Consider the following 16,434-nt stretch of genomic DNA (forward strand, 5'->3'; position numbering starts at 1 on the left):
AGGATTTTTTAATCCTTTCTTTTTAAATGAAAATCAGTAATAAAAATTGTGTGCCTGCTCTTTTATTTATACTTTGAAAACGAACTATGTAGCCTGTCTTTTTTTTTCCCAAAAAAAGACTGAATATAAGTATATACTTGATTCCAGATCACTTTGAACTAATCAGACCCCAAATAAACTATACAAATGGAAATCTGTTTATTCAGAATTTACAAAAACTTGCTTTTTCATGATACTAGGCATGGGAAATGTCAGAATATGCTGCTTTAGGGATTTCTTTTGGTTTAAAAACTACCATGTACTATCAAAAAACTTAAATTTTACTTTTGGTTTAGCTACCAGCTTTATTTGTAACCTAGTACATATCACTCAACATTGTGGCTCTTGGTTTAAGGTTTTGAAAATCTAGAGTTTCATTCATTTTTTCATTAAGTCAACCACCATTTATTTATTATTTACAATGCACTAGCTCTGGATTTTCAGGGTGAGTCAAGCATGGCCCCTTCCCTTATTGAGTTCCTGGTAAAGCTGGGGAGGCAGTATGTTAATAGCTAATTACAAAACACTATAATGAGTCGTGTGAGAGGTACATGCATGGGCTGTGTGAGGGAGGGAGTTGTTCTAGGTTGAGGATGCCAAACATTTCCCATTCTGGGCCTAAAAAGTAGTTTGTTGTCAAACTCCATGAATGGAAGATGAGAATGAAAATTTAGTCAGAAGTGAGATAATAAATTGACTTATAAACCATACTTTAGACTTTATCCAAACCATGCTTTGGACTTTGTCTTATAGGCATCAGGGAGCTATTGGGAGGTTTTAACCAGGTACAAATGTGTCACAATTACATTGTAGAGAGATGGCTCTAATAGAAGTGTGGGGTGGGTGTGGAGACATGATGAGGGCCAGAATCAATGCATATGTTTTTCATAATGATGGAGTGGAGGATAAAGCTGAGATGGAGGTTCTGTTTCTGTGTCATGGAGGGTGGCTTGGAGGGAGTGTGAGGTAGGGCAGTAATCCAGAGAGCAGCTATTGGAAACAGTAGCCCTGGGCTGGAGAAAGGGGGTGAGAGAAACAGAGCTTTTATTTTTTTTTGTGGTATGCGAGCCTCTCAGTGTTGTGGCCTCTCCCGTTGCGGAGCACAGGCTCCGGATGCGTAGGCTCAGCGGCCATGGCTCACGGGCCCAGCTGCTCCATGGCATGTGGGATCTTCCCAGACCGGGGCACGAACCCATGTCCCCTGCATCGGCAGGCGGACTCTCAACCACTGCGTCACCAGGGAAGCCCAGAAACAGAGCTTTAAAAAAATTTTTTTTAACATCTTTATTGGAGTATAACTGCTTTACAATGTTGTGTTAGTTGCTGCTTTATAACAAAGTGAATCAGCCATACATATACATATATCCCCATATCTCCTCCCTCTTGTGTCTCCCTCCCACCCTCCCTATCCCACATCTTTAGGTGGACACAAAGCACCAAGCTGATCTTCCTGTGCTATGTGACTGCATCCCACTAGTTATCTGTTTTACGTTTTTTTTTTTTTTTTTTTTTTGTGGTATGCGGGCCTCTCACTGTTGTGGTCTCTCCCATTGCGGAGCACAGGATCCGGACGCGCAGGCTCAGTGGCCATGGCTCACGGGCCCAGCCGCTCCGCGGCATGTGGGATCTTCCCGGACCTCGGCACAGACCCGTGTCCCCTGCATCAGCAGGCAGACTCTCAACCACTGCGCCACCAGGGAAGCCCCTGTTTTACGTTTGGTAGTGTATATACGTCCATGCCACTCTCTCACTTCGTCCCAGCTTACCCTTCCCCCTCCCTGTGTCTTTAAGTCCATTCTCTACCTCTGTGTCTTTATTCCTGTCCTGCCCCTAGGTTCTTGAGAACCGTTTTTTTTTTTTTTTTAGATTCCATATATATGTGTTAGCATACAGTATTTGTTTTTCTCTTTCTGACATACTTCACTCTGTATGACAGACTCTAGGTCCATCCACCTCACTACAAATAACTCAATTTCATTTCTTTTTATGGCTGAGTAATATTCCATTGTATATATGTGCCACATCTTCTTTATCCATTCCATCTGTCAGTGGTCACTTAGGTTGCCTCCATATCCTGGCTATTGTAAATAGAGCTGCAATGAACATTATGGTGCATGACTCTTTTTGATTTATGGTTTTCTCAGGGTATATGCCCAGTAGTGGGATTGCTGGGTCATATGGTAGTTCTATTTTTAGTTTTTTAAGCAACCTCCATACTGTTCTCCATAGTGGCTGTATCAATTTACATTCCCACAAAGAGTGCACGAGGGTTCCCTTTTCTCCACACCCTCTGCAGCATTTATTGTTTGTAGATTTTTTGATGATGGCCATTCTGACCGGTGTGAGATGATATCTCATTGTAGTTTTGATTTGCATTTCTCTAATGATTAATGATGTTGAGCATTCTTTCATGTGTTTGTTGGCAATCTGTATATCTTCTTTGGAGCAATGTCTATTTAGGTCTTCTGGCCATTTTTGGATTGGGTTTTTTGTTTTTTTGAAATTGAGCTGCATGAGCTGCTTGTAAATCTTGGAGATTAATCCTTTGTCAGTTGCTTCATTTGCAAATATTTTCTCCCATTCTGAGGGTTGTCTTTTCGTCTTGTTTATCATTTCCTTTGCTGTGCAAAAGGTTTTAAGTTTCATTAGGTTGGATTTGTTTATTTTCATTTTTATTTCCGTTTCTCTTCAAAAAGGATCTTGCTGTGACTTATGTAAAAGAGTTTTCTGCCTATGTTTTCCTCTAAGAGTTTTATAGTGTCTGGTGTTACATTTAGGGCTTTAATCCATTTTGAGTTTATTTTTGTGTACGGTGTTAGGAAATGTTCTAATTTCATTCTTTTACATGTAGCTCTCCAGTTTCCACAGCACAGCTTAGTGAAGAGGCTGTCTTTTCTCCATTGTATATTCTTGCCTCCTTTATCAAAGATAAGGTGACCATATGTGCATGGGTTTATCTCTGGGCTTTCTATCCTGTTCCATTGATCTATATTTCTGTCTTTGTGACAGAACCATGCTGTCTTGATTACTGGAGCTTTGTAGTATAGTCTGAAGTCAGGGAGCCTGATTCCTCCAGCTCCATTTTTCTTTCTCAAGATTGCTTTGGCTCTTCGGGGTCTTTTGTATTTCCATAGAAATTGTGAAATTTCTTGTTCTAGTTCTGTGAAAAATGCCAGTGGTAGTTTGATAAGGATTGCATTGAATCTGTAGATTGCTTTGGGTAGTAGAGTCATTTTCACAATGTTGATTCTTCCAATCCAAGAACATGGTATATCTCTCCATCTGTTTGTATTATCTTTAATTTCTGTCATCAGTATCTTATAGTTTTCTGCATACAGGTCTTTTGTCTCCTTAGGTAGGTTTATTCCTAGGTATTTTATTCTTTTTGTTGCAATGGTAAATGGGAGTGTTTCCTTAATTCCTCTTTCAGATTTCTCATCGTTAGTGTATAGAACTGCAAGAGATTTCTGTGCATTAATTTAGTATCCTGCTACTTTACCAAATTCGTTGATCAGCTCTAGTAGTTTTCTGGTAGTACTTTTAGGATCCTCTGTGTATAGTATCCTGTCATCTGCAACCAGTGACAGTTTTACTCTTCGTTTCCTATTTGGATTCCTTTTATTTCTTTTTCTTCTCTAATTGCTGTGACTAAAACTTCCAAAAGTATGTTGAGTAATAGTGGTGAGAGTGGGCAACCTTGTCTTGTTCCTGATCTTAGTGGACATGGTTTTAGTTTTTCACCATTGAGAATGATGTTGGCTGTGGGTTGTCATATATGGCCTTATTATATTGAGGCAAGTTGCCTCTATGCCTACTTTGTGGAGTGTTTTTATGATAAATGGGTGTTGAATTTTGTCAAAAGCTTTTTCTGCACCTGCAGAGATGATCATATGGTTTTTCTCCTTCAATTTGTTAATATGGTTTATCACATTCATTGATTTGCATATATTGAAGAATCCTTGCATTCCTGGGATAAACCCCACTTGATCATGGTGTATGATCCTTTTAATGTGCTGTTAGATTCTGTTTGCTAGTATTTTGTTGAGGATTTTTGCATCTGTGTTCATCAGTGATATTGGCCCGTAGTTTTCTTTCTTTGTGACATCTATGTCTAGTTTTGGTATCAGGGTGGTGGTGGCCTCGTAGAATGAATTTGGGAGTGTTCCTCCCTCTGCTATGTTTTGGAAGAGTTTGAGAAGGAGGGGTGTTAACTCTTCTCTAAATATTTGATAGAATTCACCTGTGAAGCCATCTGGTCCTGGGCTTTTGTTTGTTGGGAGATTTTTAATCACAGTTTCAATTTCAGTGCTTGTGGTTGGTCTGTTTATATTTTCTGTTTCTTCCTGGTTCAGTCTTGGAAGGTTGTGCTTTTCTAAGAATTTGTCCATTTCTTCCAGGTTGTCCATTTTATTGGCATAGAGTTGCTTGTAGTAATCTCTCATGATCCTTTGTATTTCTTCAATTTCAGTTGTTACTTCTCCTTTTTCATTTCTAATTCTACTGATTTGAGTCTTCTCCCTTTTTTTATTGATGAGTCTGCCTAATGGTTTATCAATTTTGTTTATCTTCTCAAAGAACCAGCTTTTAGTTTTATTGATCTTTGCTATTGTTGTCTTTGTTTCTTTTTCATTTATTTCTGATCTGATCTTTATTATTTCTTTCCTTCTGTTAACTTTGGGGTTTTTTTGTTCTTCTTTCTCTAATTGCTTTAGATGTAAGGTTAGGTTGTTTTTTGGAGATGTCCTTGTGTCTTGAGGTAGGATTGTATTGCTATAAACTTCCCTCTTAGAACTGCTTTTGCTGCATCCCATAGGTTTTGGGTCATCGTGTTTTCATTTTTATTTGCTTCTAGGTATTTTTTACTTCCTCTTTGATTTCTTCAGTGATCTCTTGGTTATTTAGTAGTGTATTGTTTAGCCTCCATGTGTTTGTATTCTTTACAAATTTTTTCCTGTAATTGATATCCAGTCTCATAACATTGTGGTTAGAAAAGATACTTGATATGATTTCAGTTTTCTTAAATTTACCAAGGCTTGATTTGTGACCCAAGGTATGATCTACCATGGAGAATGTTCCACGTGCACTTGAGAAGAAAGTGTATTCTGTTGTTTTTGGATGGAATATCCTATTCATATCAATTAAGTCCATCTTGTTTAATGTATCATTTAAAGCTGTGTTTCCTTATTTATTTTCATTTTGGATGATCTGTCCATTGGTGAAAGTGGGGTGTTAAAGTTCCGTACTACGATTTTGTTACTGTCGATTTCCCCTTTTATGGCTGTTAGCATTTGCCTTATATATTGAGGTGCTCCTACTTTGGGTTCATAGATATTTACAACTGCTATATCTTCTTCTTGGATTGACCCCTTGATCATTATGTAGTGTGCTTTTTTGTCTCTTGTAATAATCTTTATTTTAAAGTCTATTTTGTCTGATATGAGAATTGCTAGTCCAGCTTTCTTTTGATTTCCATTTGCATGGAATATCTTTTTCCATCCCCTCACTTTCAGTCTGTATGTGTCCCTAGGTGTGAAGTGGGTCTCTTGTAGACAGCATATATACGGGTCTTGTTTTTGTATCCATTCAGCCAGTCTGTGTCTTTTGGTGGGAGCATTTAATCCATTTCCATTTAAGGTAATTATCAATATGTATGTTCCTATTCCCATTTTCTTAATTGTTTTGGGTTCGTTATTGTAGGTCTTTTCCTTCTGTTGTGTTTCTTGCCTAGAGAAGTTCCTTTAGCATTTGTTGTAAAGCTGGTTTGGTGGTGCTGAGCTCTCTCAGCTTTTGCTTGTCTGTAAAGGTTTTAATTTCTCCATTAAATCTGAATGAGATCCTTGCTGGGTAGAGTAATCTTGGTTGTAGGTTTTTCTCCTTCATCACTTTAAATATGTCCTGCCATTCCCTTCTGGTTTGCAGAGTTTCTGCTGAAAGATCAGCTGTTAACCTTACAGGGATTCCCTTGTATGCTATTTGTTGTTTTTCCTTTGCTTCTTTTAATGTTTTTTTTTGTATTTAAGTTTTAGTATATGTACTGCCGAAGCAAGCACATGTATTTAATTTTTGATAGTTTGATTATTATGTGTCTTAGTGTGTTTCTCCTTGGCTTTATCCTGTATGGGACTCTCTCTGCTTCCTGGACTTGATTGACTATTTCCTTTCCCATATTAGGGACGTTTTCAACTATAATCTCTTCAAATATTTTCTTAGTCCCCTTTTATTTTCTGTTCTTCTTCTGGGTCCCCTATAATTTGAATGTTGGTACATTTAGTGTTATTCCAGAGGTCTCTGAGACTGTCCTCAATTCATTCTTTTCTCTTTATTCTTCTCTGAAGTAGTTATTTCCACTATTTTATCTTCCAGGTCACTTATCCATTCTTCTGCCACAGTTATTCTGCTATTTATTGTTTCTAGAGAATTTTTAGTTTTATTTATTGTGTTGTTCATCATTGTTTGTTTGCTCTTTAGTTCTTTTTGATCCTTTTTAAACGTTTCTTGTATTTTCTCCATGTGATATCCTAGATTTTGTATCCTGTTTCCTATCGTTACTCTGAATTCTTTTTTAGGTAGACTGCCTATTTCCTCTTCAGTTGTTTGGTCTGGTGGGTTTTTACCTTGCTCCTTCATCTACTGTGTATTTCTATGTCTTCTCATTTTGTTTAACTTACTGTGTTTGAGGTCTCCTTTTCGCAGGCTGCATGTTTGTAGTTCCCGTTGTTTTTGGTGTCTGACCCCCGTGGTAACGTTTGTTCAGTGGGTTGTGTATGCTTCCTGGTGGAGGGGACTGGTGCTTGTGTTCTGGTGGATGAAGCTGGATGTTGTCTTTCTTTTGGTAGTGCCGCGTCTGGTGTTGTGTTTTGGGGTGCCTGTGACCTTAGTGTGATTTTAGGCAGCCTCTCTGCTAATGGGTGGGGTTGTGTTCTTCTTTTGCTAGTTGTTTCGCATAGGGTGTCCAGCACTGTAGCTTGCTGGTCATTGAGTGGTGCTGGGTCTTAGCGTTGAGATGGAGATCTCTGGGAGAGCTTTTGCTGTTTGATATTACATGGGGCCGGGAGGTCTCTGTTGGACCAGTGTCCTGAACTTGGCTTTCCCACCTCAGAGGCTCAGGCCTGACAGCAGGGTTGAGCACCAAGACCCTGTCAACCACATGGCTCGGGAGAAAAGAAAGAAAGAAAGAAAGGAAGAAATAATAATATAAAATAAAGTTATTAAAATAAAAAATTATTAAAAATAAAAAATTAAAGAGTAATAAAAAAAAGAAAGAAAGAAGAGAGCAACCAAACCGATGAACAAATCCACCAGTGATAACAAGTGCTAAAAACTATACTGAAAACAAAAAAAACAAAAAATGGACAGAACCCAGGACAAATGGTAAAAGCAAAGCTATACAGAGAAAATCACAGAAAGAAGCATACCCATAGATACTCACAAAAAGAGAAAAAGGAAAAAAATTTATATATAAAAAAAAGGAAAAAGGCAACCAAATCAATAAACAAATCTACCAATGATAATAAGCTCTAAATACTAAACGTAGATAAAGATAAAACCAAAAACAAAGTAGATGCAGAAAGCAAACCCCAAGTCTACAGTTGCTCCCAATGTCCACCGCCTCAATTTTGGGGTGATTCCTTGTCTATTCAGGTATTCCAGACATGCAAGCTACATCAAGTTGATTGTGGAGATTTAATCTGCTACTTCTGAGGTTGGTGGGAGAAATTTCCCTTTCTCTTCTTTGTTCGCACAGCTCCTGGGGTTCAGCTTTGGATTTGGCTCTGCCTCTGCTTGTAGGGTGCCTGAGGGCATCTGTTCCCTGCCTTTTGGGAAGTCTGAGGTCTTCTGCCAGCGTTCAGTAGGTGTTCTGTAGGAGTTGTTCCACATGTGGATGTATTTGTGGGGAGGAAGGTGATGTCCACATCTTATTCCTCCACCATCTTGAAGATCCCCCAGCAACAAAGCTTTTAAAGAGACAATATAAAGAACATGGAGAGGAGGATGAGAGAGAGGGAGTAGCCCAGATGACCTCTGGATTTCTGCCTTAGGCTAGAGGTGTCAGTGCCTGAGGTAAGAAACAGATGGAAGAAAGGCAGGTTGGTGGAAGAAGGTTTCCACTTTGGGTTTTCTGTGTGAAGTGTCTATTGCATATTAAATTGAATATTAACTCTTTCCTTGACTTTCAGCACTTTTTGTATTTAAGCTACCACCTACTTCTTAAACTTATTTGTGACCCAATTTCCTGTTTTTACCCTGTAGTCTGCCAAACTTGACTATCTGCTACTCTCAGACAAAAATAATTTCCATCTCTTCCCCTTTGTACATGGTCCCCTTCACCTGGCTTGCCTTCCCCTCTGTCTCTCATGCCAGAAAACCATCTGTCTTTAATGGCTCTTTTTGGAAGCCCTACTTAATCCTTGTGAATGTTTATCATCTCTTCAGCACTGTCTTTTTACTTATAAGTTTAGGCAGTTATTCTGCCTTTTATATTGCAGCTAGTTGTGTACCCTTCATATCACCATACTGAAGCTTCCTTATCTTTATTTTCTAAATGGCTAGGATATTGTTTTGAACATAATATGTGCTCAATAAATGTTTATTGGCTTAAAAGGAAATAAAAGAAAATTGTTTTGGTTTTGGGGGAGTGCTGAATGTTAATTGAAGGATATGTATTTTCTGAGTTCTCAACACTTCAGTCTTTCCCAGTACTTTTGTTTACACAGTGAAAGTTGCTTTTGTAGGAAATAAGGAACAGTTGAAATTATCAATGACTTGAAGAAGGGTCTTTTGGACAACTTAATTTTCAGTATGTTTGGAGCAACTAGGGAAGCACACTTGAATTAGGAAAGATTAGAAAACGCTTTTATTTTTTGTTACTCTAAATTTCAATATATAAATATTACATACCATTAAAATACACCTGGTTTTATGGAATTATACATGTGCAGAATGAAAAAAGTAGGGAATTTCTTCTTTTTATATTACTCAAAGTCTCTAATTTAGGACTACTTCAGTGGGGAGCTCATTCTATATCTATGATGAAGCCTAATACAGATTTATAGACTGAAGAAAAGTGAATAAACCCAAGTTCTTCAGGAGATGCACACCTGAAGTCAAAGATTATCAATATTAGAGGGACCCCCTAAGGTCTGATAAAGAGGGAGAGGGATCAGTTGTGCACAGTGATAAAAGAAAGGCTAGCAAGATGTGGGCTTGGAGCCTACATTAGAATAATCTTTGCTGTAAATTCCAGCTAAAATTTTTGTGTTCTTTGTAAAAATATAACTGATTTTGTATTGAAAAAAGAAATATGAATTACTTTACAAAATAACTTCAGGGCTAATTTTACTGTTTGTTGGTATTCCTTGAAGAGATGGGAGACTTTTTCAAATAACATATGCACCCTCCAACCTTTGGTGAGAATCATTTACTTTCAGGAATCACAGTCACCTATGGGAGTCAGTTAGATCCCCATAGGTGATTTGGGGTAAAAAATAGTTTTAGCTTTCTTTTTTTTCCCCACAGGCTTACCAAGCCATATTTACTTTCTGAAATAAAATGAATCATTGAAAGCATCATGACTTTAGTTTAATCAATAATAAATAACTATTGTATGTTGGGGTATTTAAAAAGAAGACAGGTTAAACTTGAACAAGTTGCAATTGCATTTTTTTTGATGGAAGCACAATGTTCTTATACAATGTTCTTTTCACATTTCTTACTTCTCTGGCATTTATTATAAGGAACGAAGCATTTCTGGAATTCCCATTTTAATTTCAAAGCTCAGGCTATTCTATGGAAAACATTTGGTGCTTAGAGGATCTAAACAATAATAGAGGAATGTTCAGTGGGAAGCGTCATGAATTGTGGCACTTAAAATAAATTCTGAAGGAACATTTTAGACAATGATACTTATTGTTCGTTTTAGACAAAGGTTTCAAACAAGGTGCTATAATTTGTCTTTATCTGGGCAAGTATCTTTTAACTCTTGATATATAAATTAGATTGATAATAGTGAGATATTCGTCTTTTGGAATATGTGAAAACCAATGTAATAAATCAGACTTATTATCATCTTTACATAATGCATGACAAAGACACATGGCCCTACTTGACTGCTTGTAAAGCACATAGAATGTGCTTTGCTAATTGACTTCATCACATTTAGCACAGGGGACCCTAAGAGCAAGATATGGGTAGACCCAGAGAGAACATCTTTGACAAGGATTCCATGGGGAATGGACTAGAAAACACACATTAAATGGCATCCAAAATTTGTGTCATGTAATGCATCTTAAAAAACACTTTATATTATTTAAACTTCATATAATCTTATAGGATAATATGGTTATTCTCATTTTCCAAGAAAGGAAATAAAGGCTTGCTACAAGGAACTCCAGTCTGGGTTGTGAATATGGGAATAAAGCAAATTAGAATAAAGAAGAGGGTCTTTTGGACAGGGGAAGGGAATAGCAGAGCAGACAAAAACAATTTTCATCCACATATTTCCCCCATAGCTTGTAAGTTCTTTCTCAGTTCCTGGCTAAGAACTGGGTCCAGATAACCAAATAAACAAATACTTAATGCTCCATTAATAATAAACAAGCAAAATCTCCAGGGACTGCAGAGCAGGAAGGATTATGTATAGTCTGATGTCAAAGATGTGGTCCATATTTGTTAAAAGCCTCGGCTATTTGATGACATGCACCAACCTAGCTTTCAATAAGAGTTTCAGGTCTTCTATTTTAAATACTGGATAAATGTTTTTTTTTTTTTCTTTCTTCCTCTGCAATGGGGATCTTCCAGGTTTGCTTATGAAAATGTTAACCAAATTTTTTTCCTTGGAATTCAAGGTTTAATTAAGAAATGGATATTTTTCACAATGTAATTGTGTATAAGGTTTTGTTTCCAAATATAAGTGCTTAATTTATATCTCCAAACAATGCTCTTATCATGAGTTTATTCTTTTTTTAAAATAAAATTTTATTTATTTATCTTTGTCTGTGTTGGGTCTTCTTTGCTGTGAGTGGGCTTTCTCTAGTCGTGGCAAGTGGGGGCTACTCTTCGTTGCGGTGCGCAGGCTTCTCATTGCAGTGGCTTCTCTTGTTGCGGAGCACGGGCTTTACGCACGTGGGCTTCAGTAATTGTGGCACGCAACTCAGTAGTTTGGGCCTGTGGGCTCTAGAGTGCCGGCTCAGTAGTTGTGGTGCACAGGCTTAGGTGCTCCGTGGCATGTGGGATCTTCCCAGACCAGGGCTTGAACCCATGTCCCCTGCATTGGCAGGCGGATTCTTAACGACTGTACCACCAGGGAAGTCCCATGAGTTTATTCTTATTTTAAACAAATTTACAGAAGTAGTACATGCTCATTATTAACATATTCAGGCAATTCAAAATATAGACATCAAAACGTCCCTCTGTTCAACTACCCCATTCATTAAGCCATTAATATAAAAAATATTTATTGAACAACTACTTTGTGATTGTTCTGAGTGAGGGAGAACAAACCACATTTCCTGTTTTCATGGAGTTTACATTTTATTATTAGAAGGATGCAATAAACATATATGAACAAATAAAAAATGTCAGGCTCTATAAATGTTCTGAAGAATTATAACGTGTAGTGAGGGGACAGAGTGGGAGAGGGTGGGGATTGGGGTGGTCAGGGAAGGCCTCTTGATAGGGCACTTTGAGGAGGACCTGATTGCTTGAGAGGCCAACTGATTTGGGGGGAGTGTGGGAGACAGGTAAAAGAGTTTACAAAGGGCCAGAATGTAGATCATAGTAAGGATTTGGGTTTTGTCCTTCTGAAGTAACCACTGTTTTACATGTTTCAGAGTGGTTCTGCACCCCCCACCCCAACATTAGTAATCTCTATTCTTAACCTACATATATTAATACTTATTGACTTAATTATAATTATTTTTGCCTCCCTCTTAATATAGATTGCTGGCTACAAAGTGATATAAATAATCATTTGCTCTATATATATCAAATAATATATATGTGTATATTGAGTGTTGTGTATTTTGCATTGGTCCAATGGTAAAACTTGATGAGATTCAATCTCTATCCCTCCTTCCTCCCTTCCCTCCTCACTCCCCCACTCCCTCCCTTCCTTCCTGTCTTTAGTTAGGAACTCTGTGGTAGCTAGTAATACTGCTCTTGGTGCCTTGACCTGACTTTTGGGAATGTACCAGTAGTATTGGGAATGAATCATGTTATTAAGAAATACTTCCTTTTGTTCTGGGCTATGATATCCCAGGGCTGTGTTCCTCTCACAATTTGTCTAATGAGTAACTTGTATTTTTCCAATTCTAGGTTACTACACTTGTAAATTGTCCCCAGAATCCTTCCAACAGGAAAAAAGGACGTTCAAAAAGAGCCAGAGTCCTTCTAGCTTCTGTGGAGGAAGCAACTTGGAATTTATTAGACAAGGGAGAGAAGATTGCTCAAGAAGCCACAGTTTTAAAGGAAGAGCTTACTGGGGCACTTGAGGAAGTTCGCAAAGAAAGTGAGTACTCTGGTCCTGCTCAGGAGCAAACCACTCCTGATGTTAGTTACCGAATTAGATTTGAGTGCTGTGTTTTAGTTGACTTGGGTTTAGTTAGTCTTTTGTAGAGCCCTGAGGAGCTAGCTGTTGGAGGCAGAGTGGCTCATTAGGCAGCTCCAAGACTCAGATCCCCCTCCTGGTTCTTCCTTTAGTTGTTCAGTTCCCCTCATGCCATAGTTTATCCATAATAAACAAAGAGAAATGTACATTTTTTGTCATAAAATGAGAAGTGACTAATGAAGCTGAAGACATATTTTCCCATACATAAACAAATTATAAAGTTCCTTGTAAACAGTTGGAGATGGAAGTTTCAGACCTGGCCACCTCAGAGGTACATTTTTTATTTTTCATTATTCTGGAGGTTTAGATTTCCGAAACATAAAAATTGTTTTGCATAAGCTATGTATAACTCATGTTGCTGCTATGTTAGCATTACATAATAAGGGGAAATGCAGTGGGGAGGGGTAAATCAGGAGCTTGGGATGAACAGACACACACTACTATGTATAGGATAGATAACCAACAAAGACCTACTGTCTAGCATAGGGAACTCTACTCAATATTCTGTGATAGCCTATATAAGAAAAGAATCTAAAAAAGAATGAATATATGCATATGTATAACTGAATCACTTTGCTGTTCACCTGAAACTAACACAACATTGTAAATCAACTACACTCCCCAAAAAAAGCACACACACAAAAAAATTACATAATAAAAGTGTATATTTTACCTTTTGATATCTTGAACAGTTTTATTATAATGAGTGTCTCATTTGAAGGCTATTTTATAAAGAACTGCACAATATTCTTTAGTTAATGGAATGATTTTATACATCAGCTTACTGCTAGGAACTATTTTGAGAGGATAAGGAAGCAAATTTTCCTGTTCAGCTTTGTAAAAGAGACTGCGGGGTGTTCAAATATTTTCCTCTCCCCATCCCAAACATAACTTTAAGAAAATCAGGAAATTTTTGCTAATTAAATAATTAAAATGAATATACTAGCCACAATAAACTTTACATCAAATACAGGGGAGTTTTTTGCTATAGTTATATATGATTTATATATTAAAGGGATTCTTTGGACAATATATAGAAAACATAATGCCTAAGATATTTTGAAATAAATTCATCATTCCTCCCTGCTCCCTACCACCTCAGACCCACTCTTTCTCCTATCTTCTCTGCTTTGGTACCATCATCCACTTAGTTACCAAGTCAGTTAGACTCTTCATTTTTATTCTACCCTCTCTTCCAATTAGCCTCCAAGTTCAACAAATTCTATCTCCTTTTGTTTCTCAGATCTGTTCTCTCATCTCCATTCTTAATGTTGCCTTCTGAATTCTGGATTACTGCCTTAGCCTTGTCCTATACCAAAGCCAAACATGTTTTTTAAAAATGAAAATATACTCATTTTACTTCCCTGCTTAAAATCATTTTAGTAACCTTTGAAGGATTAGGGGACTGTCTTTCTGGATAAAGTTCAAACTTTTAAACCTAGCTACTACAACATTCCATGATTTGGCTTCTATTCTCTCCGTTCTCATTTCCTGATTCTATTCCCCTCTCAAACTTTCTTCCAAGTAAGGACTTATAGCATCTTGAGTGGTACATGTTGCTTTATGCTTCTGTGCCTGTTACCAGCGATTCCCTTCACCTGGATTGCCCTTTTCACTCAGCCAATTCTTACGTAGCAAAACTCAGCCCAGGTCATCTTTCACAGGAGGTGTTTACTGACACCTTGATGCTGATATAGATGCCCTTCTTCTGTGTCCTGACAGACTAGGCATCTCTCTTTCATAGCACTTACCACCCCACACATCAGACATTAATTATTTGTTCAATAAATGTAGACTCAATTTCTTGCATTTTTTTTGGCCACACCACGTGGCATGTGGGATCTTTTTCCCTGAATAGGGATTGAACCCATGCCTCCTGCAGTGGACGTGCAGAGTCTTAACCACTGGACGGCCAGGGAAGTCCCTAGACTCAATTTCTTCAAGGTGGCAAGCACCACGTCTATTTGATTAACAATGCCTGACATATAACAGACACCTGATAAATGTTTATTAAATAAAAAAAGAATCTAAGCATCATTTTATATTATAAACATTTATCATAGTTTTATCTTTGCTTTTATGAAAAATTATCTCTCATGGTTCCTTTGCTAAGTCTTTGGAAGGAATATGAACCCTATTTGGTACTGCTTCTCTCAGAAAATGTGATCTATTTGAAAATATAGTTTCCACAAGTCACGTGGCAATAAATTTGTAAGCCATTGGTCTTTCTTAGAAGGGAAAATAATTGTAATAATTGTCAAGAAATGGTATTTGCTTGTTTAAAAAAAAGTAATCAACACTTTTAGCTCAATAAAAGTAAATTATTTTAAGGAAAAGTTCTCAAAGAGAAGTCTTTGGATTCTAGGATTATGCAGTGTGTCCTTCACTGTGTTCTGTTATAATGTGTGAAATACATATATATGGCATATGCTGTATACACAACAAATACATTTGGTTAAAGATCACCAAGTGCTTTATACTCTGAATCTTTTTGACAAACTGCCAAATTGAACTACTGCCACTAGAGTGTAGGAAGAAAGCAGTGAAATGGCAAGTGGTTCTGGAATTTGGGGAATGGCCAATGCTTATCCTATGGATAGCAGAAATGGTGACAGTAAGAGCACTGTTCTCTAAAACTTGGAAGGAATTTTAGCTCAGTGGTGGAGTTGAAGTATCAGGAGAATGAGTTCTGATCCAAGCAATTCTGTATGGTACTAGAAACATATTTAAAAATTTTCCTGCTTTCATTCTTTTTTTTCTTTTCTTTTTTTTAAGGGCTTTGTCTAGTGGTATAATGTGAAGGACTAGTAAAGAGCAAATGATAAGTTTAATGCATTTGAAAACGTGAAAAATATTGGAAGTAGAGGATATTTTTATCTATATATATATCTTGACTTATTTTCAAGAAGAATAATTTTGAGAGTAATTTAGAAATTTTTTTCTAATAAAAACATAGTGTAATTTATATAGCCTTATTATAGGATTCTCTTTTATTCTGTTTTACTGCCTTTAGTAGCTTTAGAGAGTCAAAGTGATAAATAAAATGGGCATTTGGTTACCTAAAGAATATGCTTGTGGAAGATAGGTATGGATAGTATTGGGGGGCGGGGAATGGTGAAAGGAAAGGTGAAACTGTCAAGATCCAGAAAACGTCCACGTAGTGATTATATATGGTCACTCATGGTCGTATACAATGGTTAAGTATTAAATCTGGTATTTATTTAAATAGTTTTAGCATATTCACATTACAGTTACCTAGGAATTAGCTAAGAATTGTTTATAATGTCTAGATTATATATTTTGCCTATAGCATGTTTACTACCTTTGTGTAGCCTCTGCTCCCCTACAGCAGACATTGCTTCTAAGTCACACAATTGCTTATACAATATGTATGGTTTTTTAGTGGTTTATTGAGAATGACATATATACAAAAAGTGCATATATTATCATGAACAACTCAATACATTTTAATTGTGAATACACTAATGTAACCTCCACCTAGATCAAGAAATAGAACATTACTAGAACCCTAGAGGAAACCCCTGTGCCACTTACTACTCCCTCACCTCACAAGTACCATTATCCTGGTTATTACATAAGTTATTTTTTTTCCCTCTTTTTGAATTTTGTGTAAGTGGGATCATACAGTATGTAGTCTCTTGAGCCTGGCTTCTTTTGCTCAGTGTGTCTTACCATATAGTAGTTCATTTGTTTTCATTGATGAATAGGTCATAATTGTTTATCCACTTTACTGTTGATGGATATTTGAGTTGTTTCCAGTTTTTGGCTTT

At 37.1% G+C, this 16,434-nt stretch overlaps 1 protein-coding gene across 1 annotated transcript in view; it reads left to right on the forward strand.

Annotated features, from left to right (window-relative positions):
* CTNNA3 (catenin alpha 3) overlaps window positions 1-16,434 on the forward strand; it is a 1,660,471-nt gene that overhangs the window by 70,935 nt on the left and 1,573,102 nt on the right. Inside the window, exon 3 of the mRNA XM_081238023.1 lies at window positions 12,352-12,544. Coding sequence (XP_081094149.1) covers window positions 12,352-12,544 — 193 coding nt within the window. The remainder of the gene's footprint in view (window positions 1-12,351; window positions 12,545-16,434) is intronic.

This window comes from Mesoplodon bidens (genome assembly GCF_964165515.1).
Source record: "Mesoplodon bidens genome assembly, chromosome: 1".
Taxonomy (NCBI): Eukaryota; Metazoa; Chordata; class Mammalia; order Artiodactyla; family Ziphiidae; genus Mesoplodon; species Mesoplodon bidens.